The sequence below is a fragment of the Trachypithecus francoisi genome, unplaced genomic scaffold (genome assembly GCF_009764315.1).
Source record: "Trachypithecus francoisi isolate TF-2019V2 unplaced genomic scaffold, Tfra_2.0 Lachesis_group11, whole genome shotgun sequence".
In the NCBI taxonomy this organism is placed as follows: Eukaryota; Metazoa; Chordata; class Mammalia; order Primates; family Cercopithecidae; genus Trachypithecus; species Trachypithecus francoisi.
In genome coordinates this window covers 106,198,369-106,224,871 of record NW_022681456.1, presented here as the reverse complement: position 1 = coordinate 106,224,871, position 26,503 = coordinate 106,198,369, and the positions used below count along the sequence as shown (strand labels likewise).

Below are 26,503 nucleotides of genomic sequence, written 5' to 3'. Positions count from 1 at the left end.
TCTCAAACTAAAAGACTGACAAATTAGACATCACATTTCTAAATCACATTTCCTTGACATTTCTAAACTATATCCAACTGCTATTTGCCAGGACTAGACTGAATGCAAACACTTGTGAATACCCAGAAGTGAGAGGCTTTCAGTTGTGTATGTGCACTTGTGAAAGTTCATTACAACATTGTAATAATACAAAATTAGAAACAATCTATCAATAGGGATTTAAAGTGTTCCATTATTGAATGAAATTATACAACTACTTTAAAAAGTGAGGTTACCAAGGTATTCTTAGAATAATGTTTAATATTCATTTATATGAAATATATACTGTGTTCTATGTATGTAACTTATTGTTAGGTGGGAGAAAAGTATTCTCAACAAAAACATTTGTATAATATAATCCCATGGTTTTATCAGAAATTAAGAGAGACAGGGATAAATTGAGCAAAGAAATCTGTTAGCACTGTTAGAAAAGGGACTATGAAGAATTTTCACTTTAAATATATTTTTGCAATATCTTAATATTTTAAACCATGATCCTGTATTTCTTCTGTAAGAAAAAAATCTCAATAAAGTTAAATTCTTAAAAAGTAATTTAGAATACCTGCTGAAACAGTTTCACTTAATATTTTCATCTCTAGTTCACATTTTATGGCTTCAGATTCTTCCTCAGCAGAACTCTGTAAAAAACCACAGACATATGGGTGTGATTGTCAGTGTCTACAGAGCACAGTCATTGTCTTTGTGTTCCAGTACTCACTTCAGATGTCTGGTACCTTAATTCTAAGGCCGAAAACCCCAAACTGATACTTGCTCTATGATAAAACTGGACTCAAAAGCAATATTTTAAAGAGCAATTAAAATCTCCACAAAACTTCACAAGGGCAAGAAGCTATCCTGCTCAGATTCTCTGCTGAAAACCCTTAAGTGTAAAAGATGGAGATTAGGAAGCAATACAAGCTATAAAAAATATTATTTATATTTGCATTTTGGTTTATCCAGGAGGTAGATTTTGCTTAAATTTGATAATCAGCTCTGACAGAGTCATCCCAAAGCCTGATTTGGGGTAAGTCTCTCAGGGAAATTAAAGACGTTGCACCTCAAGTAATGTAGAAGATAGTATCTCATTGTACTCTAGTGCAGTAAAAATAATCTAGACTTTGTCTAAATCTGCCACTAACTTACTTTTCTGACCTTGAGCAAGTCATTTAACTATTATGAGCCTCAAATTCCTGATGTAACGTATTTAACTGTGTATCAGACATATAACACATCTTGCAAACAATCCGAAGAAATAAGGAAACTGAAGCTGAGAGAGATAACTGTTTTAAGGGTCAAATAAGATAACAGAAATAAAAGAACTTTGGGTAATGTAAAGCACTAGACAAATGCATTGTTGCTAATATAAAAATTGTGTGTGTGCACGCGCGCTAATACTTGCAAATTGAATGACATCCAGCAAACTTCATTTGACTTCAGGTAGTACCCGTACTTCTGCAGCAACAGAATAACCTTATACCAGAGTTCTAGTCAGAAATTTAAAACTAGTTATTCCCATGACTCTTACCCATCATACACAGACAGTCCCCCATAGTAAACTAGTCTTTCCCATCTCTCATCACCATATTGCCCCATGTGTCTTCCTCCTGACCAGCTTTAACACTATTGCATTCTCTGCAAACCCTTTCCATCACACCTCTGAACCCTCTCCCTTGTTTATTCATTCAAAAAAAAAATTACAGAGCTCCTAAATAGTAATGGCATTGCTAGACACTGGCAGCAAAAGACAAGGTCCCTGACGTAAGGAACTTCCAGTCTATTAGGGAAGCAAGTAAACAAATGGTTGTATTTTTGTGAGTGTTTAGTAGAAAGTAAGGGATCCACAATAGGAGTACAAGGAAGGAGTTAATTATGTGGGAAAATGGGTAGATGAAGACAGGCAACATCTCTCTTACCTAAAGGTAGTAAATTTGAACTAATTTTTCTTTAAACTTTTATTTTAGGTTCGAGGGTACATGTGAAGGCTTGTTGTATAGGCAAACTCAGGTCACAGGGTTTGTTGTACAGATTATTTCATCACCTAGGTATTAAGCCTAGTACCCAATAGTTATTTTTCTGCTCCTTGTTCTCCTCCCACCCTCTATTCCTAAGTACGCCCCAGTGTCTGCTGTTCTCTTCTTTGTGTTCATGAGTTCTCATCATTTAGTTCCCACTTATAAGTGAGAACATGTGGTATTTGGTTTTCTGTTCCTGCATTAGTTTGCTAAGGATAATAGCCTTCAGCTCCATCCATGTTCCTGCAAGACATGATCTCCTTCTTTCGTATGGCTGCACAGTATTCCATGGTGTATATGTACATTTTATCTAATCTGTCACTGATGGGCATTTAGAGGTTGATTCCGTGTCTTTGCTATTGTGAATAGTGCTACAGTGAACATTCACGTTCATGTGTCCTTATGGTAGAATGAGGTATATTCCTCTGGGTATATACCCAGTAATGAAATTGCTGGGTCAAATGGTAATTCTGCTTTTAGCTCTTTGAGGAATCACCATATTGCTTTCCACAATGGTTGAACTAATTTACACTACCACCAACAGTGTATAAGTGTTCCCTATTCTCCACAACCTCACCAGCAACTTTCAGTTTTTGACTTTTTAGTAGTAGCCATTCTGACTGGTGTGAGATGGTATCTCATTGTCGTTTTGATTTACATTTCTCTAATGATCAGTGATATTGGGCTTCTTTTCATATGCTTCTAGGCCACACATATGTCTTTTGAAAAGTGCCTATTCATGTCCTTTGCCCACTTTTTAATAGGGTTGTTTTTCTCTTCTAAATTTGTTTAAGTTCCTTATAGATGCTGGATATTAGACCTTTGCTAGATGCATAGTTTGCAAATATTTTCTACCATTCTGCAGGCTGTTTACTCTGTTGGTAGTTTCTTTTGCTGTGCAGAAACTCTTAAGTTTAATTAGATGCCACTTATCAATTTTTGCTTTTGTTGCAATTAAATTTGGTGTCTTTTTCATGAAATCTTTGCCCATCTTATGTCCAGGATTGCATTGCCTGGGTTGTCTTCCAGGGTTTTTATAGTTTTGGGTTTTACATTTAAGTCTTTCATCCATATTGAGCTGATTTTTGCAAACAGTATAAGAAAGGGGTACAGTTTCAATCTTCTGTATATGGCTAGCCAGTTATCCCAGAACCATTTTTATTGAATAGGGAGTCTTTTCCCCATTGTTTTTTTTGTCAGCTTTGTTGAAGATGAGATGTTTGTAGATGTGTGGCCTTATTTCTGGTCTCTCTTACCTGTTCCATTAGTCTATGTGCCTGTTTTTGTACCAGTACCATGCTGTTTTGGTTATTGTAGACATGTAGTATACTTTGAAGTCAGGTAACATGATGCTTCCAGGTTTGCTGGATTAAATATTGAAAGAGAATTATTAATAGATCCTCCCCCAAAAATGGTGAGAGAGAATTCTAATGTGAGTGAAAGGCATGAAGCAAAACGGGGTTCCAAGCACTCCAAGTGGTCAGGTATAGCTGGAGTGAGGCATGCCAGGAAGGTGTAAAGATCTGAGACTGGAGAGATGCCAGATTGTGGAGAGCTTTGAATGCCACTCTAAAGACTTTAGAATTTCTCCTATGGGTAAAGGAAAGCTCATAAAAGGCCTTTAGTAGGAACCTAATGTGAAGAAATTTGCATTTGGAAAGAGTATTCTGGCAGCCACCTGATCAATGGGCTGCTCAGTGAAGTGTTAGAAGTCCAATGTAGAGAGGATCAGGACCTACCCAAGGCAGAAGCAACTAGGGCCACTAGATGGAGCTTATAGGAGAGATGATAAGGAATTAAAAACCTAACTTGAAGAGGGACTGGATATAAAAGTAAAGCAAGGGAGAGGCTAAGGCTGATGTTCAGGTGTTGGATTTAGGTAACTAAGGTAGAGGATGATAACAATTAGCACCAAAAAAAAAAAAAAAGAAAAAGAAAAGGAGGAGGAAGGACAGGTTTGGGGGAAAAGTGATGAATTTGATTGTGGAATGTTGAATTTGAGGTGCCTGTGGGACAGCCAGGTAGCCTTTGGCATTACTTACCTTTAAAAACCAAGTTGCATTTATTTCTTACAGGGAGGATTATGATCAATAAAAATCCCAAAGATATCAAACCAATAGGCAAGTCTAATTCACATCTTCAAAAAGTTGAGAACTCTTCAAAGAGTTTAGACCAAACTGGCTTCTTATCTTGCAGGAACACCAGGAATTCAGACTTTCTCACCAGAACTTTTCCCCCAGTAAACACAAGTACTTCACCTCAGCACGCAACAAAAGGAATTTATCACTTTCAATATTACCACATCATAAAGAGGATATTCTTGCATATGACACATTGCCTTTACATAAGTCAATTTTTAAAAACTTTGTACTACTCTTTAGCTCAACTGACTCTTTTCTGAAGTTAGACTTCTAGAAAGATGCAATGAGTCAACTTACACTCTAGCATAAGCTCCTTAATTTTGATAACTACTCTAGAATGTTTTCCTGTAACTGCAACAGTGTCATCAGAATGTGCTCCTGCACAAAAACTTCAAATCTCATTTGCTGACAACATGGGTATAATGTATAAGTTTTATATGTTATTATAATAATACACTCCTTGTGTTTGTTGGAAATGAAGCCAAAAAAAATACTTCTTTATTCCTATTTTCATCATGTTTTACATCTGGTAATGAAGGTCCTCTTTCATCATAATTCTTTTACAAAATTGGGTGTTTTCCAAGTATTTTTTTCTTCTAGATAAACTTTAAGAGTATTTTGTCAAGCCTCAAAAATTAACAACTGGAATTTTTACCTCAATTGTATTAAATTTATAGACTTATAATAGATTGAGAGTAAATAACAATTTCTAAAAGATGTTTGCTTGGAAATTTTGACAGAATATGAATCAGGGAAGGTAGTTAAAGTAACTTTTCAATATCTTGGCTCAATGTATACAAGAACTGGTTTATAACATGAAAGAATGTCATGGGACACTAGCAAATAATTTTCATTGCAACTTGATAAATGCACAGATATTATAACATAGAAATTCCTTAGTAAATGTGCAATTTGAATTTGATATAAAAACATAACCTATCATTAATAGGTGGATCAATAAAAACAGAATATAGAGTCCAGAAGTAGATCATAGGATCCACTTGAAAATTTAGCATATGGCATTTCAGATCAATGGAAAAAGCCTAGGTTTATATGGTATGTGTTTTGAGACAGCTGGCTAAGATTTGCAATAAAATAAATTTAGATTCATTCTTCTCACTTTACACTAAAATAAATTCCAGATGGTAAGATTCAAATGTAAAAACAAAACTAAACCAATCAAAAGCTACAAAAATCATGAAAGTATTGGAAGAGAATATATGAAACTGATGCCAACAATTATTAATGAAGTAAATGATCTTGATAATATCTGCAAAATGTCAGCATTGAACACAAGTTTGACAGAATGTCTTGAATTTTATTATCCATCAACAGAAGATCTATGCAAAAGAAATTCATTGATCTAAAATATACTTTTTCATCAAAAGATAATTTCAATTTTACTATAACTCAAAAAATTATTGGAACTGATTCTTGATAAGGAATTGAAAATGAATTTTGAAAACACAGCATTAATTAAGAATAATTACCCTGAGACTACTGGTCTCATTCATTCCAGTGGCTTTAAATACTATCTATAGACCAATGGTCCCCAAACATAAGCTAGTGATGCTCTGTAGGTCACACACATTGTGTACTGCTTGACTGCACAAGTTCAGAACATAACCTGCACATGAACATGTACGTGGCAGCTGTGTCTGACTTTCCTCTGAACTCCAGGTTCACATTTGCCTACCTGTCATTTCCACTTGCGTACCCTAAACCTACCATGACCCAAACAGAACTCTTTGTTTCACAGCTACTCTCAACTGTTTCACTCTATTCCTGTTCATCTTTGTAAACTGTACCACCACATGCCTCATTCTCAAAATAAAAACTTAGATATATTTTACCTCCAAAACATCTCCCAAACATATTCATCTTTCTATAGCTCTTACTGCAACCTCTGTCAGAACCACCATGACTTCTTATTACTTACCAGTACTACTGAACTAGATACTGTGCTTTTATTCTGGCCCCTCACAATTTTTTCTCTATACAGTAGCCAGAATAACCTTTCAGAGCCATACATCGCATCATGTCACACTCCTATTTACCACCCTCTAATGGCTCCCCACTGCATTTATAATAAAAGCCTAAATTCTCACTCTGGCCTGCAAAGCCTGACTTTATCTGGCTTGTGCCTCCTTTTCCAACTTTATTACATACCACTTTGCTTCTTGCCCATCATACATCGGTCGCTGGCCTTCCTTCTCACTTCTGTCTTATGACTTCTGCAATAATTGTGACTGAAGACTACTTTTACCTTCATCATTTTTTTTTTCCTGAGACGGAGTCTCGCTCTGTCGCCCAGGCTGGAGTGCAGTGGCCTGATCTCAGCTCACTGCAAGCTCCGCCTCCCGGGTTCACGCCATTCTCCTGCCTCAGCCTCCCGAGTAGCTGGGACTACAGGCGCCCGCCACCTCGCCCGGCTAGTTTTTTGTGTTTTTTTTTTTTTTTTTTAGTAGAGACGGGGTTTCACCGTGTTAGCCAGGATGGTTTCGATCTCCTGACCTCGTGATCCGCCCGTCTCGGCCTCTCAAAGTGCTGGGATTACAGGCTTGAGCCACCGCACCCGGCCTACCCTCATCATTTTATAGCTGATTCTTTTTTGTCATCTGGGTCTCAGCTAAATAATGCACCATCAAACAGATCAAACAGGCCCTCCCTAACAACGGAATGTAAAGTCACTCCCAGTTTAATCCCTGTTTAATTCTGTGCATAAATGATTACTATATGGTATTTGCTACTTTTTCTTATTTATTGTTGATTTCTCCTAACTTGTATGTAAATTATGAGAGAAGGAGCCTTATTTGTCCTTTGGCCATCCTCCCCTGAGGGCCAGAATGGTGCCTACCACATAGAGGTAGGCATATGATAAATATTCAGTAAGTGAGTAAGGAAATGAGAACAACTCCCAGGGTATGACCTGGAAATGCACTGAAAACATACATTTGTGGCAGGTTAAAGGTTGTTGAATGTTAAGGACCTCTGATGCTAGGTTTTTTATATAACCTATTCCCATGGATTTTTAATTTATCTGTGATTATCACAAAACATCCCAAATTACTCAGGCTATTTCACCTCTCCATACTTTTCCCTCTGACCAGAATAACTTCCTTTCCTTCCTATCTAAACTTCTCCATGCTACACTGAAAGATCAGCTCATGCTACCTCATGAGAAAAGACTTCCAATCTGTTCATTTGTTTCTATTTTGGGTTTATTTTGATCTCCTTTTTTGTTGTTTTTGTTTTTGTTTGAGATGGAGTTTCACTCTTCTTGCCCAGGCTAGAGTACAATGGCGCAATCTCAGCTCACCACAACCTCCACCTCCTGGGTTCAAATGATTCTCCTGCCTCAGCCTCCCGAGTGGCTAGGATTACAGGCACCTGCCACCACACCGGCTACTTTTGTATTTTTAGTAGAGATGGGGTTTCTCCATGTTGGTCAGGCCGGTCTCAAACTCCCGACCTCAGGTGATCCCCCTGGCTTGGCTTCCCAAAGTGCTGGGATTACAGGCATGAGCCACCATGCCCAGCCTATTTTGATATCTTAACCCCTAAGTGGAATCTCTCTCATTGCACATATTAGAATATATGGTAACTCTTCTAATGCACAAGATTGTTAGCTCATTAAAAACAAGATTGTGTTGAATGTCTTATCAATAGCAGGTATCTAGTAAATGTTTGACAAATAACATATACATTACATATATAAAATATTTATGTTTAATCCTGTATATATTTGTTTAAACTATCTTAAAGCCAGAGACTTTTAAAAGTTCAAAGACCCACATACTATCATGCATGCCGTTTAGATCACTAATGTAGTTCTGAATGTAATTCTCATTAAAAATTAATTTCTTGCAAATGTGCTACACTTAAATTAGGCTTTTCTAAAAAGTTTGCATGATATAGTAATTGGGAAGACAGTATTACCCAATACCTATAATATTATTAGTATTACACATTTAAATGATCTAAAATGTGGTATTAAGAGCCCTCTAGTGGCAAATTTCTTGCTGTACTCATGAAAAAGAAAACAATGTGTACATCTTCTAACGTAAGAGATATAAATTTTTAAATGACCAAAATACTAAATACTTGTTATTTGTGATTATCTGACGTATCAAACATAACTCATATATTGTGGGCCATAATTGCCTGCATTATTACATCATATTTGCCTTGTATCAGTCTCTAAAGTCAATGTAAAGATATAAAAAATGTAAGATTTATAATAAAATATGATAACCTAAAATTGTGAGGTAAGCATTTTACCCCCAACCAAAAAAAAAAAAACTGGAAAAATACAGAATTTTTTCTCTAAATCCGAAACATAGTTAAGTTTGCCTACTGATCTTACATGTAGTCCCTAATTGACACATACACACAAAAGTTGAGTATCATGAATTTATATGGCAGTTTAAAACATTTAGAAAACATTTTGTCACACACATTGTTATGTGTCACGAATGAAATTTAGGGTTATGTTAGTTCCCCTGTAGCCGTGATTATATAGGAATACAAACTTAACCACTGTCTGTAAATATTGCTTCAAATGCACGCCGAGGTCCAATTGGAATACGAGGAGCACACCTTTCCTAAGGCTGCTGTAGTGAAAGCAAGAATCTTCCTATCACCACATACTATGCTGGATCACTAAAGGGGTGGAGGATCAGAACTGCAGAGGAGAGAGTCCCAAGAATCCCCAGTGACCAGCTTGCAGAATCCATAAAGGTAGCAGGAATGATCTCCAGCACACCCAACTGTAATGAAGAGGATAGGTATCTCTCAACAGACAGGATAACTTTGAGGAGGATAGTGGTTGAAATCCCCAATTTATGTAGGCTGCTCACAACAAATCAGACTCAAGTCAGGGCCTGCTTTTCATCACTTAAACATCCATTCATTCACTTCTTCCTTCATTCAATAAACATTCATTGAGCCCTTATGAGCTCTATTCTCTCTGCTTAAATGTGAAGTCTATCAAGCAATTCTTGTCCTCAAGATCATAATTTACTGTTTAAGGTAAGAATTCTAATAATTAAACAGAATGACAAGAGCATAGTGGACGGACATCTAATTTAATCTGAGGAAACGGAGGATTCTATGGAGATAAAATTTAAGGTAAGTTTTGAATCAAGACAAATAGAAGTTAGGTACAGGGATTAGTGTGATGGGAAGAAGGGAATTTCACCTCAGCACAGAGGCTTATCATGAACTTTCCCCCTTTAAAGCCAAAATGGGAAATACATTGTTTCATTTTCTATGAGGAAAGTAATGTGTGTTCAGTACTTATTGAAAATCCAAATAATACAATAGAGTACAGAGAATAAAAAAATCACTGATAATATACCACCATCCCATCCTTCTCACGTTCTTCCCCCACCACCAAAAGATAACCACTCTTTGGTAGAGAGGCTTCTAGATTTTTTCTGTGCATTCAAAAAAACAGAATCATATTGATAATAGAGTTTTAACTTAAAAAAAAGTTTAACAATACATCCTAGGCATCTTTCTATAGAAAAGTATATAAAATCTTTGTCATTTTAAAAGATAAAATATCCAAATATCCAAACCAACTAGTATTGTTTGGATATTTTATAATTTTTTAACTTGTGGACTGTTTTTGCTACTATAAAAAAACTTCAATGAACATCTTGGCACAATCATTTTTATTTTGTTCTATTATTTTCTAATAATAAATTGCTGTAAGTAAAATCACTAATCATAGGCATGTTTATATGGTGCCAAATAAAGATTGTACAGATTTACTTTTCTAATAACAGTATGTGAAGATGCCTGCCTGCTTAATCTGATAGGAAAACAAATGACCTTTTTTTTTGTAATTTGATTACTTATTTGGTATATTTTTATTGGCTAGTTGTATTTCTTTTCTCAACTGCCTGCTCATGTCCTTTGCTTAATTTTATATTAAGAAATTGTCTTCTCACTGATGTGTACAAATTCTTTATATTAGGGTATGAACCCTATGTCATGTATGTTGAAACATTTTTCTCAGTCTGTTATTTGCCTTTCAGCTTTGTTTATAATGAGGTTTATGGGGCTACACAAATATTTGAATCCAATCTCTTTTTCATTCATGCTTTTGGTTTTGATGCACTGATAAGTAAGAAAGGTCTTGTTAGTAAAGATAATAAAATAAGTTTCCTATGTTCTCTTCAAATACTTTCATTATTTTTATAATTTTTGAATAGTTTAGTTTGTTTTTATATTGAAAACTATGTTTTTTTTTTGTTTGTTTTGTTTTTTGTCTTTAGGGTAAAGTGAAAATCAAATTTATTCTAAATCTTAGTCAGCTGCCCCAGCACCAATTATTATATCAAAGTCATCCTGTCCATTCTCGGCTTCTGAAGCTTCTTTATACAGGTATTTTACTTCCTATTTCTATCCATCATCTCTCATTCTTTTTCCCTGACAAATCCCATCAAACGATCTCTGTCTTCCTCTTTTGAGCTGCTGATTGTCTTTATAAATTTAGTGATTTTTGCTCCCTGCGGTCTACTCACACTTACAAAAGGCAGTTTACACTGTTCAGAATCTGTGGAAAGTGTAGGCCCATCTGACAAGTAGTTTTGCGTTGGGGGATTCTTCGCTCTAGGCAGTCACCCACCACCCTTCCCGCTTCAGCACAGAAGATGGCTTCCCCCTCCTGCCCTGGCACACTTCACCAGTACTATGGGGTTCTTCTGCTTCTGTGGAAATCATACACACTTCAGCATTATTCATATTAGCATTTTCCGAATGCTGTGGGATTTTCGGCAGAAGGATAGAGTGCACGTACATAAGCATAAGCATCTACACATGTGTCTGTTTGGTGGTGGTGAAAAGATTTGTTCCTGGAAATGAGGGTGCTGAGTCAATGTTACTCTGATTTTCTAGGCAATCACCTGTCTCTTTCTAAATCCCCTGATATACAGTTCCTCCAGCCAGGTTCCTGTATCTACCATTCACACAATTCTTACCATTCACAGACTTTGGACAAGTTTTCATTGCCTTTTATAAAGTAAAATTATTTCTGCCATATCACCAATTGCCTGTTGATCTTTATTTGAGGTTTCTTGGACTATGTATTTGTTTTGTTTTTATTGTTGTTTTTGAGACAGGGTCCTGCAGTCTTGCCTAAACTTGAGAGCGGTGGCATGATCACTGCTCACTGCAGCCTTGACGTCCCGGGCTCAGGCAATCCTCTCACCTCAGGGTTCCTAGCAACTCGAACTATAGGCATATGCCACCACATCCGGCTACTTCTTTTATTTTTAGTACAGCTGAGGTCTCGCTATGTTGCTCAGGCTGGTCTTGAATTCCTGAGCTCAAGGGATCCTCTTGTTTAGGCCTGCCTATAATCTCTACTGAGATTATAAGCTTAAGCCACTGCACCCAGCCTAGACTATGTATTTGAACATAGACTCAAATTTGATAAAACGTGCATCTTACCATTCATTATAATGGTTTTCCTTGGCATACTTTTTTGAGACAGAGTCTCACTCTGTCGCACAAGCTAGAGTGCAGTGGCACGATCTCGGCTCATTGCAACCTCTGCCTCCCAGATTCAAATGATTCTCGTGCCTCAGTCTCCCGAGCAGCTGGGATTACAGACACATGCCACTATGCTAGCTAATCTTTGTACTTTTAATAGAGATGGGATTTCACCATGTTGGCCAGGCTGATCTCAAATTCCTGATCTCAGGTGATCCACCTGCCTCAGCCTCCCGAAGTGTTGGGATTACAGGCGTGAGCCATCGCCCCCGGCCTCCTTGGTGTACTTTTGTGGCACTTTCAACATCATCATTTGCATATCTTTATTCATCATTATAACCTAAAATGGTTCAATATAACATTAAATAATAACAAAAACTGGATGTAGTTAAATTCATTGGTAAGGGCCATTCAAACTAAGAAAAGCTTAGTTTAGTACTTTCAGGCCCACTAGCTCTCTACAGTAATTGATGACGAATGTTGAGAATAAGATATAAATTCACTATTCAGTCAGTATTGTAGTGGGTTCATATGCTTATATATTTAATATAAAACTATTGCCAGCCTTACAAGAAACATGGCAGATACAAGGCAGGATTAACTTGCAGCTCCCACTTGGACAGACAGAACAGTGTATGGAGACTCGCATTGTGAACTTTTGCTCCAGGAACTGCTGCAGGAACACACCAGGAAAACTGAAATAATTCACAGACTCTGAAAGAAGCGCTTGCCACTGCAAAGTCCATGAGACAGCTGAAATACTGTGAGTGTCCAAAGTGTGAGGGGGGTATAATCTGCCTCCAAACACACATCCTCCCTGGGGAACCTGAAAATCCAGATTATGGGAGAAGGATTTAACCTTAACTAGAATGGAAATGGATTTAGAAAGCTGAATGAAGTAGAAGAAGCAGTGGGAAGAGTCCGGTAGGTGCTCCTGGTCTCCAGGGAAGCCATTTCTGACTTTATCTCACAGGGGTCCTTGGGGAGAGCTGCCAGTGGAATTGGGGAAGGACCACAGGGAGAAGGAAACTTCTAGCTGAACTTTGCAATAATTTCCACCAAGTACAAATTTTCCTGGGCAGGATCCGGGAACGGGGGATCAAGGGTGGTGGGGGGCAGTGGGAAATGGGAAGTACAGACACAACACAGAAGCCACAGAGGGCAGGGAGGGCAGAGTCTGAAAGCCCTGCTTGCTTTCTTAGCGGGGAGGCTTGTAGCGTGGGGCTAGATCTCAGCCCTCCTCATTGGTTGCCTGGATATAAACTCAGTAGCTGTTGGTGGGGCATGGTGGGAGTGAGACTGGCCTTGCTGGATGTGTAGGAGCTCAGTGAGGCCCATCACTGCTGAATTTCCCCCACCTCCCTGGCGACCTGTATGACACAGCAGAGGCAGCCATAATCCCCCTGGGAGCATAACTGCACTGGCCTGAGAAGCATACCCCCATCCGCCAGAGCAGATACAGCAACCCCCGCCCAAGGAGAGTCAGAGCCCAGACTTGCCTATACCTGCCTCCACCTGATGGTCTTTCTTTACCTACCCTGGTAGCCAAAGGCAAAAGACATAATCTCTTGGGAGCTCTATGGTCCCATCCATCACCTGAGAAACCTGAATACTTATCCAGATTACCTTAGGGCAAGCGTGTGTCCTCTCACACTACCGCAGCTGATGCCCTTTTGAAAGTGCCACCTCCTGGCTAGAGGCCAGTGAACAGCTAGCACACCAGCATTTGAGAAAACCAGTGCACGAAACCAAACTACAACCAAGAATCCTCACAGAGTCCACTTCATTCCCCTGCTACCTCCACTAGAGCAGGTTCTGGTATCTACAGTTGAGAGCTCGGAAGATGAGTCACACAACAGGACTGTTTGTAGAGACTCCGTAGTACCAGCCTGGAGCCCGGTAGCTCCACTGGGTGGCTAGACCCAGAAAAGCAATAATAATAACTGCAGTCTGGCTCTCAGGAAGCCTCATCTGTAGGGGAAGGGGGAGAGCACATCAAGGGATCACCCCATGGGACAAATGAATCTGAACAGCAGCCCTTGAGCCCCAGATCTTTCCTCTCATACAGTCCACCCAAGTTAGCAGGAACCAGAAAAACAATTCTGGTAATATGAAAAAGCAAGGTTCTTTAACACCCCCAAAATATCACACTAGCTCACCAGCAGTAGATCCAAACCAAGAAAAAAAAAATCTCTGAATTGCCACAAAAAGAATTCAGAAGGTCGATTATTAGGCTACTCAAGGAGTCATCAGAGAAAGGTGAAAACCAACTTAAAGAAAACTGTGAAAATGATACAGGCTATGGATAAAAAGATCTCCAGATAAATGGCATAAATAAAAAACAATCACAACTTCTGGAAAAGAAAGACACACTTAGAGGAATGCAAAATACACTGGAAAGTTTTCAACAATGGAACTAAACAAATAGAAGAAAGAACTTCAAAGTTTGAAGACAGGCTTTTGAATTAACCCAATCCAACAATGACAAAGAAAAAAGAATTTTAAAAAATGAACAAAGACTCGAAGAAGTCTGAGATTATGTAAACAACCAAATCAAAGAATAACTGGTGTTCCCAAGGAAGAAGAGAAATCTAAAAGTGTGGAAAATATATTTGAAAGAATAATCAAGGAAAACTTCCCAATTTTGCTAGAGATCTAGACATCCAAATACAAGAAGCTCAAAGAATGCCTGGGAAACTTATCGCAAAAAGATCATCACCTAGGCATGCAGTCATCGGGTTATCTAAAGTCAAGACAAAGGAAAAAATCTTAAGAAATGTGAGGCAAAAGTACCAAGTTTAATCTGATGAAAACCTATCAGATTAAAAGCAGATTTCTCAGCAGAAACCCTACATGCTAGAAAAGGGATTGGGGTCCTATCTTTAGCCTCCTTAAAAAAATAATTATCAGCCAAGAATTTTGTATCCAGCAAAACTAAACTCCATAAATGAAGGAAAGATAAAGTCTTTTTCAGACAAACAGATGCTAAGAGAATTTACCACTACCAAACCAGCACTACAAGAATTGCTAAAAGGAGTTTAAATCTTGAAACAAAACCTCAAAATATAACAAAATAGAACCTCCTTAACGCATAAGTCTCACAGGGCCTATAAAACAATAATGCAATGTTAAAAAAACAAACAAACAAACAAAAACCCCAAGATATTCAGGCAACAACTAGCACAATGAATAGAATAGTACCTCACATCTCAATACTAACATTGGATATAAATGGCCTAAATGCTCCACTTAAAAGATACAGAACTATAGAATGGATAAGAATTCACCAATAGGGCCAAGTGTGGTGGCTCACACCTGTAATCCCAGCACTTTGGGAGGCCGAGGCGGATGGATCATGAGGTCAGGAAATCAACACCATCCTGGCTAACACGGTGAAACCCCATCTCTACTAAAAATACAAAAAATTAGCCAGGCATGGTGGCAGGCACCTGTAGTCCAAGCTACTCGGGAGGCTGAGGCAGAAGAATGGCGTGAACCCGGGAGGTGGAGCTTGCAGTGAGCCAAGATCACGCCACCACACTCCAGCCTGGTTGACGGAGGGAGACTCTGTCTCCAAGAGACTCACCTAACACATAAATAGTCACATAAACTTAAAGGGGTGGAAAAAGATATTCCATGCAAATAGACACCAAAAGCAAGCAGGAGTAGCCGTTCTTATATCAGACAAAACAGACTATAAACAGTAGCTAAAAAAGACAAAGAGGATCACTACATAATGATAAAAGGTCTAATCCAACAGGAAAATATCACAATCCTAAATATATATGCACTTAACACTGGAGCTCCCAAGTTTATAAAACAATTACTACTAGATCTAAGAAATGAGATAGACAGCAACACAATAATACTGGGGGACTTCAATACTCCACTGACAGCATTAGACAGGTCATCAAGACAGAAAATTAAAAAAATAATAATTAACTTAAACTATACCCTAGAACAAATGGACTTAACAGATATTTACACAACACTCTACTCAACAACTGCAGAATATACATTCTATTATTCATCAGCTCAAGGAACATTCTCCAAGATATACCATATGAGAGGCCACAAAACAAGTCTCAATGAATTTAAGAAAATCAGGCCTGGCATGGTGGCTCACATAATCTCAGCAGTTTTGCAGGCTGAGGCAGGCGGACCACCTTAGGTCAGAAGTTTGAGACCAGCCGGGCCAAATGGTGAAACTCTGTCTCTACAAAAATACAAAAATTAGCTGGGCATGGTAGAATGTGCCCATAATCCCAGCTACTCAGGAGGCTGAAGCAGGAGAATCACTGGAACCCAGAAGGCAGAGCTGAGATCACGCCACTGCACTCCAGCCTGGCAACAGAGTAAGACTTGGTCTCAAATAAATAAATAATTTTAAGAAAATCAAAATTATATTCAGTAATCTCTCAGACCACAGGGAATAAAATTGGAAATCAACTTTAAAAGGAACCCTCAAAACCACGCATACACATGGAAATTAAATAATCTGCTCCTAAATGATCATTGGGTCAACAATAAAATCAAGATCGAAATTAAAAAATTCTTTGAACTGAACGATAATAGTGACAAAACCTATTAAAACCTCTGGGATACAGCAAAAGTGATGCTAAGAGGAAAATTCGTAGTATTAAATACCTAAATCAAAAACTCTGAAAGAGCACAAATAATCTGAAGACACACCTCAAGGAATTAGAGAAAAAAGAACAAACCAAACCCAAACCAAGCAGAAAAAGACAAATAGCCAAGATCAGAGCAGAACTAATGAAATTGAAACAAACAAACAAAAAAAAATACAAAAGATAAATGAAACAAAAATCTGTTTTTTGAAAAGATAAACAAAATTGATAGACTATTAGCGAGAATAACCAAGAAAAGAAGAGAGAAGATTCAAATAAGCTCAATTAGAAACAAAATGAGATATACAACTGACATCACAGAAATACAAAAGATCATTCAAGGCTACTATGAACACCTTTATGCACACAAACCAGAAAACTTAAAGGAGATGAATAGATTCTGGGAAATATACAACTCTGCCAGAACAAAACAGAAATAAATAGAAGCTCTGAATAGACTAATGGCAAGCAGCAAGACTGAAATGGTAATAAAAAAAAATTGCCAATAAAAAAAAGTCCAGAAACAGATGGATTCATAGATGAATTCTATCAGGCATTCAAAGAAAAATTGGTACCAATCCTATTGAAACTATTCCAAATGACAGAGAAAGAGGGAATCCTTCCTAAATCATTCCATGGAGCCAGTATCACCCTAATACCAAAACCAGGAAAGGGCATAACGAGAAAAGAAACTACAGACCAACATCACTGATGAACATAGATGTAAAAATGCTCAACAAAATACTAGCTAACCGAATCCAACAGCATATCAAAAAGATAATTCATGCAGCCATAAAAAAGGATGAGTTCATGTCCTTTGCAGGGACATGGATGAAGCTGGAAACCATCCTTCTCAGCAAACTAACGCAAGAACAGCAAACCAAACACTGCATGTTCTCACTCATAAGTGGGAGTTGAACAATGAGAACACATGGACACAGGGAGGGGAACATCACACACTGGGGCCTGTTGGGGGGTAGGGGAATAGGGTTAAGGATAGCATTAGGAGAAATACCTAACGTAGATGACAGGTTGATGAGTGCAGCAAACCACTATGGCACATGTATACCTACGTAACAAACCTGCATGTTCTGCACATGTATCCCAGAACTTAAAGTATATAATAATAAATACATTTTTAAAAAGTTAATTCACCATGATCAAGTGGGTTTCATACCATGGATGCAGGAATGATTTAACATGTGCAAGTCAATAAATTTGATATACCACATAGAATTAAAAACAAAGCATCTGACAAAATTCAGCATCTCTTTATGATTACAACTCTCAGCAAAATCGGCATAGAAAGGAAATGCCTTAAGCCAATAAAAGTCATCTATGACAAACCCACAGCCAACATTATACTGAATAGGGAAACACTGAAAGCATTACCCCTGAGAACTGGAACAAGATAAGGATGCCCATTTTCACCACTTCTATTCAACATAGTACTGGAAGTCCTAGCCAGAGCAATCAGACAAGAGAATAAAATGAAGGGCATCCAAATCAGTAAAGAGGAAGTCAAACTGTTTGCTGATAATATGACTGTACACCTAGAAAACCCTAAAGACTCATCCTAAAAGCTCCTAGATATGATAAACAAATTCAGTAAAGATTCAACAAACAAAATCAGTGTACACAAATCTGTTGCTAGACACCAACAGGGACCAAGCTGAGAATCAAATCAAGAACTCAACCCCTTTTAACAATAGTTGCAAAAATAAATAAATAAATAAAATACTTAGGAATATACCTAACCAAGGAGGTGAAAGACCTCTACAAGGAAAACTACAAAACACTGCCAAAAGAAATCATAGATGACACAAACGAAGGAAATACACCCCATACTCATGGACGGGTAGAATCATATTGTGAAAATGACCATACTGCCAAAAGCAATCCACAAATTCAATGCAATTCCCATCAAAATACTATTATCATTCTTCACAGAACTAGGAAAAAAAATCCTAAAATTCATATGAAACCAAAAAAAGAGCCCACATAGCCAAACCAAGACTAAGCAAAAAGAACAAATCTGGAGGCATTACATTACCTGACTTCAAACTATACTACTAAGCTATAGTCACCAAAACAGCATGGTACTGGTATAAAAATAGGCAGATAGACCAATGGAACAGAATAGAGAACCTGGAAATAAAGGCAAATACTTACAGTCAACTGATCTTTGACAAAGCAAACAAAAACAAAGTTGGGGAAAGGACACCTGATTCAACAAATGGTGCTGGGATAATGGGCAAGTCATGTGTAGAAGAATGAAACTGAATCCTCATCTCTCATCTTACACAAAAATCAACTCAAAATGAATCAAAGACTTAAATCTAAGACCTGAAACCATAAAAATTCTAGAAAATAACATTGGAACAACCCTTCTAGACATTGGCTTAGGCAAAGACTTCATGAACAATAGCCCAAAAGCAAATGCAAAGACAACAATGATAAATATATGGTACTTAATTAAACTAAAAAGTTTCTGCATAGCAAAAGAAATAATCAGCAGAGTAAACAGACAACCTACAGACTGGGAGAAAATCTTCACAAACTATGCATCTGACAAAGATTATCAGATGCAGAATATCCAGAATCTATAAAAACTCAAACAAATCAGCAAGAAAATAATAATCCCATCAAAAAATGGGCTAAGGACATGAATAGACAATTCTCAAAAGAAGATATACAAATGGTCCTGAAACATAAGAAAAAATGCTCAACATTACTAATTATTAAGGAAATCCAAATCAAAACCACAATGTGATACCACCTCACTCCTGCAAAAATGGCCATAATAGGCACGATGTGGCAGCTCATGCCTGTTATCCCAGCACTTTGGGGGGCCATGGCAGGTGGACCATGAAGTCAGGAGAGCAAGACCATCCTGGCTTACATGGTGAAACCCTGTATCTACTAAAACTACAAAAAATTAGCCAGGTGTGGTGGCACGTGCCTGTAATCCCGGCTACTCGGGAGTCTGAGGCAAGAGAATCACTTGAGACCAGCCATCGCACTCCAGCCTGAGTGACAGAGCGAGACTCTGTCTCAAAAAAAAAAAAAAAAAAAAAGCCACAATTTAAAAATTAAAAAAAAATCAATGTTTGAGTGGATGTGGTGAAAAGAGAATACTTTTATACTGATGGTGGAAATGTAAACTAATACATTTCTGAAAGAACTAAAAGTAGTTCTATCATTTGATCCAGCAATCCCAGTACTGGGTATCTGCCCAGAGGAAAATAAGTCATATGAAAAGGACAATTACACATGCATGTTTATAGCAGCATAATTTGCAATTGCAAAAATATGGAACCAGCCCAAATGCTCAGCAATCAACAAGTGGATAAAGAAAATGAGGTATATATGTACCACGGAACACCACTCAGCCATAAAAAAGAACGAAATAATGGCATTTGCAGCAACCTGGATGGAATTGGAGATCATTATTCTAAGTGAAGTAACCCAGGAATAGAAAACCAAACATCACATGTTCTCACAAGTGGGAGCTAAGCTATGAGGAGGCAAATGCATAAGAATGATACAATGGACTTTGGGGACTCAAGGGAAGGGTGGGGGAGTGATGAGGGATAAAAGGCTACACAATGGGTACAGTATCCACTGCTCAGGTAATGGGTGCACCAAAATCTTGGAAATCACCACTAAAGAACTTATCCATGTAACAAAATGCCACCTGTTCCCCAAAAACCTTTTGAAATAAAAAAATAAAATAAGGAGGGGGCGGAGCAAGATGGCCGAATAGGAACAGCTCCAGTCTCCAGCTCCCAGCGCGAGTGACACAGAAGACAGGTGATTTCTGCATTTTCAACTGAGGTACTGGGTTTATCTCACTAGGGAGTGCCGGACAATCGGTGCTGGTCAGCTGTTGCAGCCTGACCAGCGAGAGCTGAAGCAGGGCAAGGCATCGCCTCACCTGGGGAGCGCAAGAGGGAAGGGAATCCCTTTTCTTAGCCAGGGGAACTGAGACACACAACACCTGGAAAATCGGGTAACTCCCACCCCAATACTGCGCTTTAAGCAAACGGGCACACCAGGAGATTATATCCCACACCTGGCCGGGAGGGTCCCATGCCCACGGAGCCTTCCTCATTGCTAGCACAGCAGTCTGTAATCTAACTGCAAGGCAGCAGTGAGGCTGGGGGAGGGGCGCCCGCCATTGCTGAGGCTTAAGTAGGTAAACAAAGCCCTGGGAAGATTGAACTGGGTGGAGCTCACAGCAGCTCAAGGAGGCCTGCCAGTCTCTGTAGACTCCACCTCTGGGGACAGGGCACAGCTAAACAACAACAACAACAACAAAAGCAGCAGAAACCTCTGCAGAGGCAAACGACTCTGTCTGACAGCTTTGAAGAGAGCAGTGGATCCTTCAACACGGAGGTTGAGATCTGAGAACAGACAGACTGCCTGCTCAAGTGGGTCCCTGACCCCTGAGTAGCCTAACTGGGAGACATCCTCCACTAGGGGCAGACTGACACCCCACACCTCACACGGTAGAGTACACCCCTGAGAGGAAGCTTCCAAAGCAAGAATCAGACAGGTACACTCGCTGTTCAGCAGTATTCTATCTTCTGCAGCCTCTGCTGCTGACACCTAGGCAAACAGCGTCTCAAGTGGACCTCAAGCAATCTCCAACAGACCTACAGCTGAGGGTCCTGACTGTTAGAAGGAAAACTAACAAACAGGAAGGACACTTACACCAAAACCCCATCAGTACATCACCATCATCAATGACCAGAGGCAGATAAAACCACAAAGATGGGGAAAAAGCAGGGCAGAAAAGCTGGAAATGCAAAAAATAAGAGCGCATCTCCCCCTCCAAAGGAACGCAGCCCATCGCCAGCAACGGATCAAAGCTGGAAGGAGAATGACTTTGACAAGATGAGAGAAGAAGGCTTCAGACCATCAAACTTCTCAGAGCTAAAGGAGGAATTACGTACCCAGCGCAAAGAAACTAAAAATCTTGAAAAAAGAGTGTAAGAATTGATAACCAGAATAATTAATGCAGAGAAGGCCATAAACGAACTGACAGAGATGAAAACCATGACATGAGAAATACGTGACAAATGCACAGGCTTCAGTAACCGATTCCATCAACTGGAAGAAAGAGTATCAGCGATTGAGGATCAAATGAATGAAATGAAGCGAGAAGAGAAGTCTAAAGAAAGAAGAAGAAAAAGAAATGAACAAAGCCTGCAAGAAATATGGAATTATGTAAAAAGACCAAATCTACGTGTGATTGGGGTACCTGAAAGTGACGGAGAAAATGGAACCAAGTTGGAAAACACTCTTCAGGATATCATCCAGGAGAACTTCCCCAACCTAGTAGGGCAGGCCAACATTCAAATTCAGGAAATACAGAGAACGCCACAAAGATACTCCTCCAGAAGAGCAACTCCAAGACACATAATTGCCAGATTCACCAAAGTTGAAATGAAGGAAAAAATCTTAAGGGCAGCCAGAGAGAAAGGTCGGGTTACCCACAAAGGGAAGCCCATCAGACTAACAGCAGATCTCTCGGCAGAAACTCTCCAAGCCAGAAGAGAGTGGGGGCCAATATTCAACATTCTTAAAGAAAAGAATTTTAAACCAGAATTTCATATCCAGCCAAACTAAGTTCATCAGTGAAGGAGAAATAAAATCCTTCACAGATAAGCAAATGCTTAGAGATTTTGTCACCACCAGGCCTGCCTAACAAGAGACCCTGAAGGAAGCACTAAATATGGAAAAGAACAACCGGTACCAGCCATTGCAAAAACATGCCAAAATGTAAAGACCATCAAGGCTAGGAAGAAACTGCATCAACTAATGAGCAAAATAACCAGTTAATATCATAATGGCAGGATCAAGTTCACACATAACAATATTAACCTTAAATGTAAATGGACTAAATGCTCCAATTAAAAGACACAGACTGGCAAACTGGATAAAGAGTCAAGACCCATCAATCTGCTGTATTCAGGAGACCCATCTCACATGCAGAGACATACATAGGCTCAAAATAAAGGGATGGAGGAAGATCTACCAAGCAAATGGAGAATAAAAAAACGCACGGGTTGCAATCCTAGTCTCTGATAAAACAGACTTTAAACCATCAAAGATCAAAAGAGACAAAGAAGGCCATTACATAATGGTAAAGGGATCAATTCAACAGGAAGAGCTAACTATCCTAAATACATATGCACCCAATACAGGAGCACCCAGATTCATAAAGCAAGTCCTCAGAGACTTACAAAGAGACTTAGACTCCCATACAATAATAATGGGAGACTTCAACACTCCACTGTCAACATTAGACAGATCAACAAGACAGAAAGTTAACAAGGATATCCAGGAATTGAACTCATCTCTGCAGCAAGCAGACCTAATAGACATCTACAGAACTCTCCACCCCAAATCAACAGAATATACATTCTTCTCAGCATCACATCACACTTATTCCAAAATTGACCACATAATTGGAAGTAAAGCACTCCTCAGCAAATGTACAAGAACAGAAATTATAACAAACTGTCTCTCAGACCACAGTGCAATCAAACTGGAACTCAGGACTAAGAAACTCAATCAAAACCGCTCAACTACATGGAAACTGAATAACCTGCTCCTGAATGACTACTGGGTACATAACGAAATGAAGGCAGAAATAAAGATGTTCTTTGAAACCAATGAGAACAAAGATACAACATACCAGAATCTCTGGGACACATTTAAAGCAGTGTGGAGAGGGAAATTTATAGCACTAAATGCCCACAAGAGAAAGCTGGAAAGATCTAAAATTGATACTCTAACATCACAATTAAAAGAACTAGAGAAGCAAGAGCAAACACATTCAAAAGCTAGCAGAAGGCAAGAAATAACTAAGATCAGAGCAGAACTGAAGGAGATGGAGACACAAAAAACCCTCCAAAAAATCAATGAATCCAGGAGCTGGTTTTTTGAAAAGATCAACAAAATTGACAGACCGCTAGCAAGACTAATAAAGAAGAAAAGAAGAATTAAATAGACGTAGTAAAAAATGATAAAGGGGATAACACCACCGACCCCACAGAAATACAAACTACCATCAGAGAATACTATAAACACCTCTACGCAAATCAACTAGAAAATCTAGAAGAAATGGATAATTTCCTGGACACTTACACTCTCCCAAGACTAAATCAGGAAGAAGCTGAATCCCTGAATAGACCAATAGCAGGCTCTGAAATTGAGGCAATAATTAATAGCCTACCAACCAAAAAAAGTCCAGGACCAGATGGATTCACAGCTGAATTCTACCAGAGGTACAAGGAGGAGCTGGTACCATTCCTTCTGAAACTATTCCAATCAATAGAAAAAGAGGGAATCCTCCCTAACTCTTTTTATGAGGCCAACATCATCCTGATACCAAAGCCTGGCAGAGACACAACAAAAAAGAGAATTTTAGACCAATATCCCTGATGAACATCGATGCAAAAATCCTCAATAAAATACTGGCAAACCGGATCCAGCAGCACATCAAAAAGCTTATCCACCATGATCAAGTGGGCTTCATCCCTGGGATGCAAGGCTGGTTCAACATTCGCAAATCAATAAACGTAATCCAGCATATAAAGAGAACCAAAGACAAAAACTACATGATTATCTCAATAGAGGAAGAAAAGGTCTCTGACCAAATTCAACAGCCCTTCATGCTAAAAACGCTCAATAAATTCGGTATTGATGGAACGTATCTCAAAATAATAAGAGCTATTTATGACAAACCCACAGCCGCTATCATACTGAATGGGCAAAAACTGGAAAAATTCCCTTTGAAAACTGGCACAAGACAGGGATGCCCTCTCTCACCACTCCTATTCAACATAGTGTTGGAAGTTCTGGCTAGGGCAATCAGGCAAGAGAAAGAAATCAAGGGTATTCAGTTAGCAAAAGAAGAAGTCAAATTGTCCCTGTTTGCAGATGACATGATTGTATATTTAGAAAACCCCATTGTCTCAGCCCAAATTCTCCTTAAGCTGATAAGAAACTTCAGCAAAGTCTCAGGATACAAAATTAATGTGCAAAAATCACAAGCATTCTTATACACCAGTAACAGACAAACAGAGAGCCAAATCATGAATGAACTTCCATTCACAATTGCTTCAAAGAGAATAAAATACCTAGGAATCCAACTTACAAGGGATGTCATGGACCTCTTCAAGGAGAACTACAAACCACTGCTCAGTGAAATAAAAGAGGACACAAACAAATGGGAGAACATACCATGCTCATGGATAGGAAGAATCAATATCGTGAAAATGGCCATACTGCCCAGGTATTTATAGATTCAATGCCATCCCCATCAAGCTACCAATGACTTTCTTCACAGAATTGGAAAAAATGGCTTTAAAGTTCATATGGAACCAAAAAAGAGCCCGCATTTCCAAGCCAATCCTAAGTCAAAAGAACAAAGCTGGAGGCATCACGCTACCTGACTTCAAACTATACTACAAGGCTACAGTAACCAAAACAGCATGGTACTGGTACCAAAACAGAGATATAGACCAATGGAACAGAACAGAGTCCTCAGAAACAATACCACACATCTACAGCCATCTGATCTTTGATAAACCCAAGAAAAACAAGAAATGGGGAAAGAATTCCCTATTTAATAAATGGTGCTGGGAAAATTGGCTAGCCATAAGTAGAAAGCTGAAACTGGATGCTTTCCTTACTCCTTATACGAAAATTAATTCAAGATGGATTAGAGACTTAAATGTTAGACCTAATACCATAAAAATCCTAGAAGAAAACCTAGGTAACACCATTCAGGACATAAGCATGGGCAAGGACTTCATGTCTAAAACACCAAAAGCAACAGCAGCAAAAGCCAAAATTGACAAATGGGATCTCATTAAACTAAAGAGCTTCTTTCTGCACAGCAAAAGAAACTACCATCAGAGTGAACAGGCAACCTACAGAATGGGAGAAAATTTTTGCAATCTACTCATCAGACAAAGGGCTAATATCCAAAACCTACAAAGAACTCAAACAAATTGACAAGAAAAAAACAAACAACCCCATCAAAAAGTGGGCAAAGGATATGAACAGACATTTCTCAAAAGAAGACATTCATACAGCCAACAGACACACGAAAAAATGCTCATCATCACTGGCCATTAGAGAAATGCAAATCAAAACCACAATGAGATACCATCTCACACCAGTCAGAATGGCAATCATTAAAAAGACAGGAAACAACAGGTGCTGGAGAGGATGTGGAGAAATAGGAACACTTTTACACTGTTGGTGGGACTGTAAACTAGTTCAACCATTATGGAAAGCAGTATGGCGATTCCTCAAGGATCTAGAACTAGAAGTACCATATGACCCAGCCATCCCATTACTGGCTATATACCCAAAGGATTATAAATCATGCTGCTATAAAGACACATGCACACGTATGTTTATTGCGGCACTATTCACAATAGCAAAGACTTGGAATCAACCCAAATGTCCATCTGTGACAGACTGGATTAAGAAAATGTGGCACATATACACCATGGAATACTATGCAGCCATAAAAAAGGATGAGTTTGTGTCCTTTGTAGGGACATGGATGCAGCTGGAAACCATCATTCTCAGCAAACTATCGCAAGAACAGAAAACCAAACACCGCATGTTCTCACTCATAGGTGGGAACTGAACAATGAGATCACCTGGACTCAGGAAGGGGAACATCACACACCGGGGCCTATCATGGGGAGGGAGAGTGGGGAGGGATTGCATTGGGAGTTATACCTGATGTAAATGACAAATTGATGGGTGCTGACGAGTTGATGGGTACAGTACACCAACATGGCACAAGTATACATATGTAACAAACCTGCACGTTATGCACATGTACCCTCCAACTTAAAGTATAATAAAAAAATAAAAATAAAAAAATAAAAATAAAACTACTGCCAAAATTAACAGAACTATAATGAATTATTACTATATGAGGCCATTTGGAGATAGACGCATAAGAAAAAATTGCTTTAGCCGTGTAAATGCAATAGTTCAAATTATATGGTTTCAAATTATTATTTCACAGTTTTAAAATCAATAATGTGAAATTCTCATGTAAAACACTGACAGGTTCTTTGTTTTCAGGAATTTAAAATCACAAATCCTCCCAAATTTTATTTTAAGTTAATGGGTTTTT

General features: G+C 38.6%; 1 protein-coding gene across 4 annotated transcripts in view; it reads right to left on the bottom strand.

Moving 5' to 3' along the window:
• The window catches only part of CASC1 (cancer susceptibility 1), an 86,606-nt gene that overhangs the window by 14,242 nt on the left and 45,861 nt on the right, over positions 1-26,503 (bottom strand). For all 4 annotated transcript variants that reach the window (XM_033222640.1, XM_033222638.1, XM_033222637.1 and 1 more), the window contains one exon: positions 602-677. In XM_033222640.1, coding sequence (XP_033078531.1) covers positions 602-677 — 76 coding nt within the window. The remainder of the gene's footprint in view (positions 1-601; positions 678-26,503) is intronic.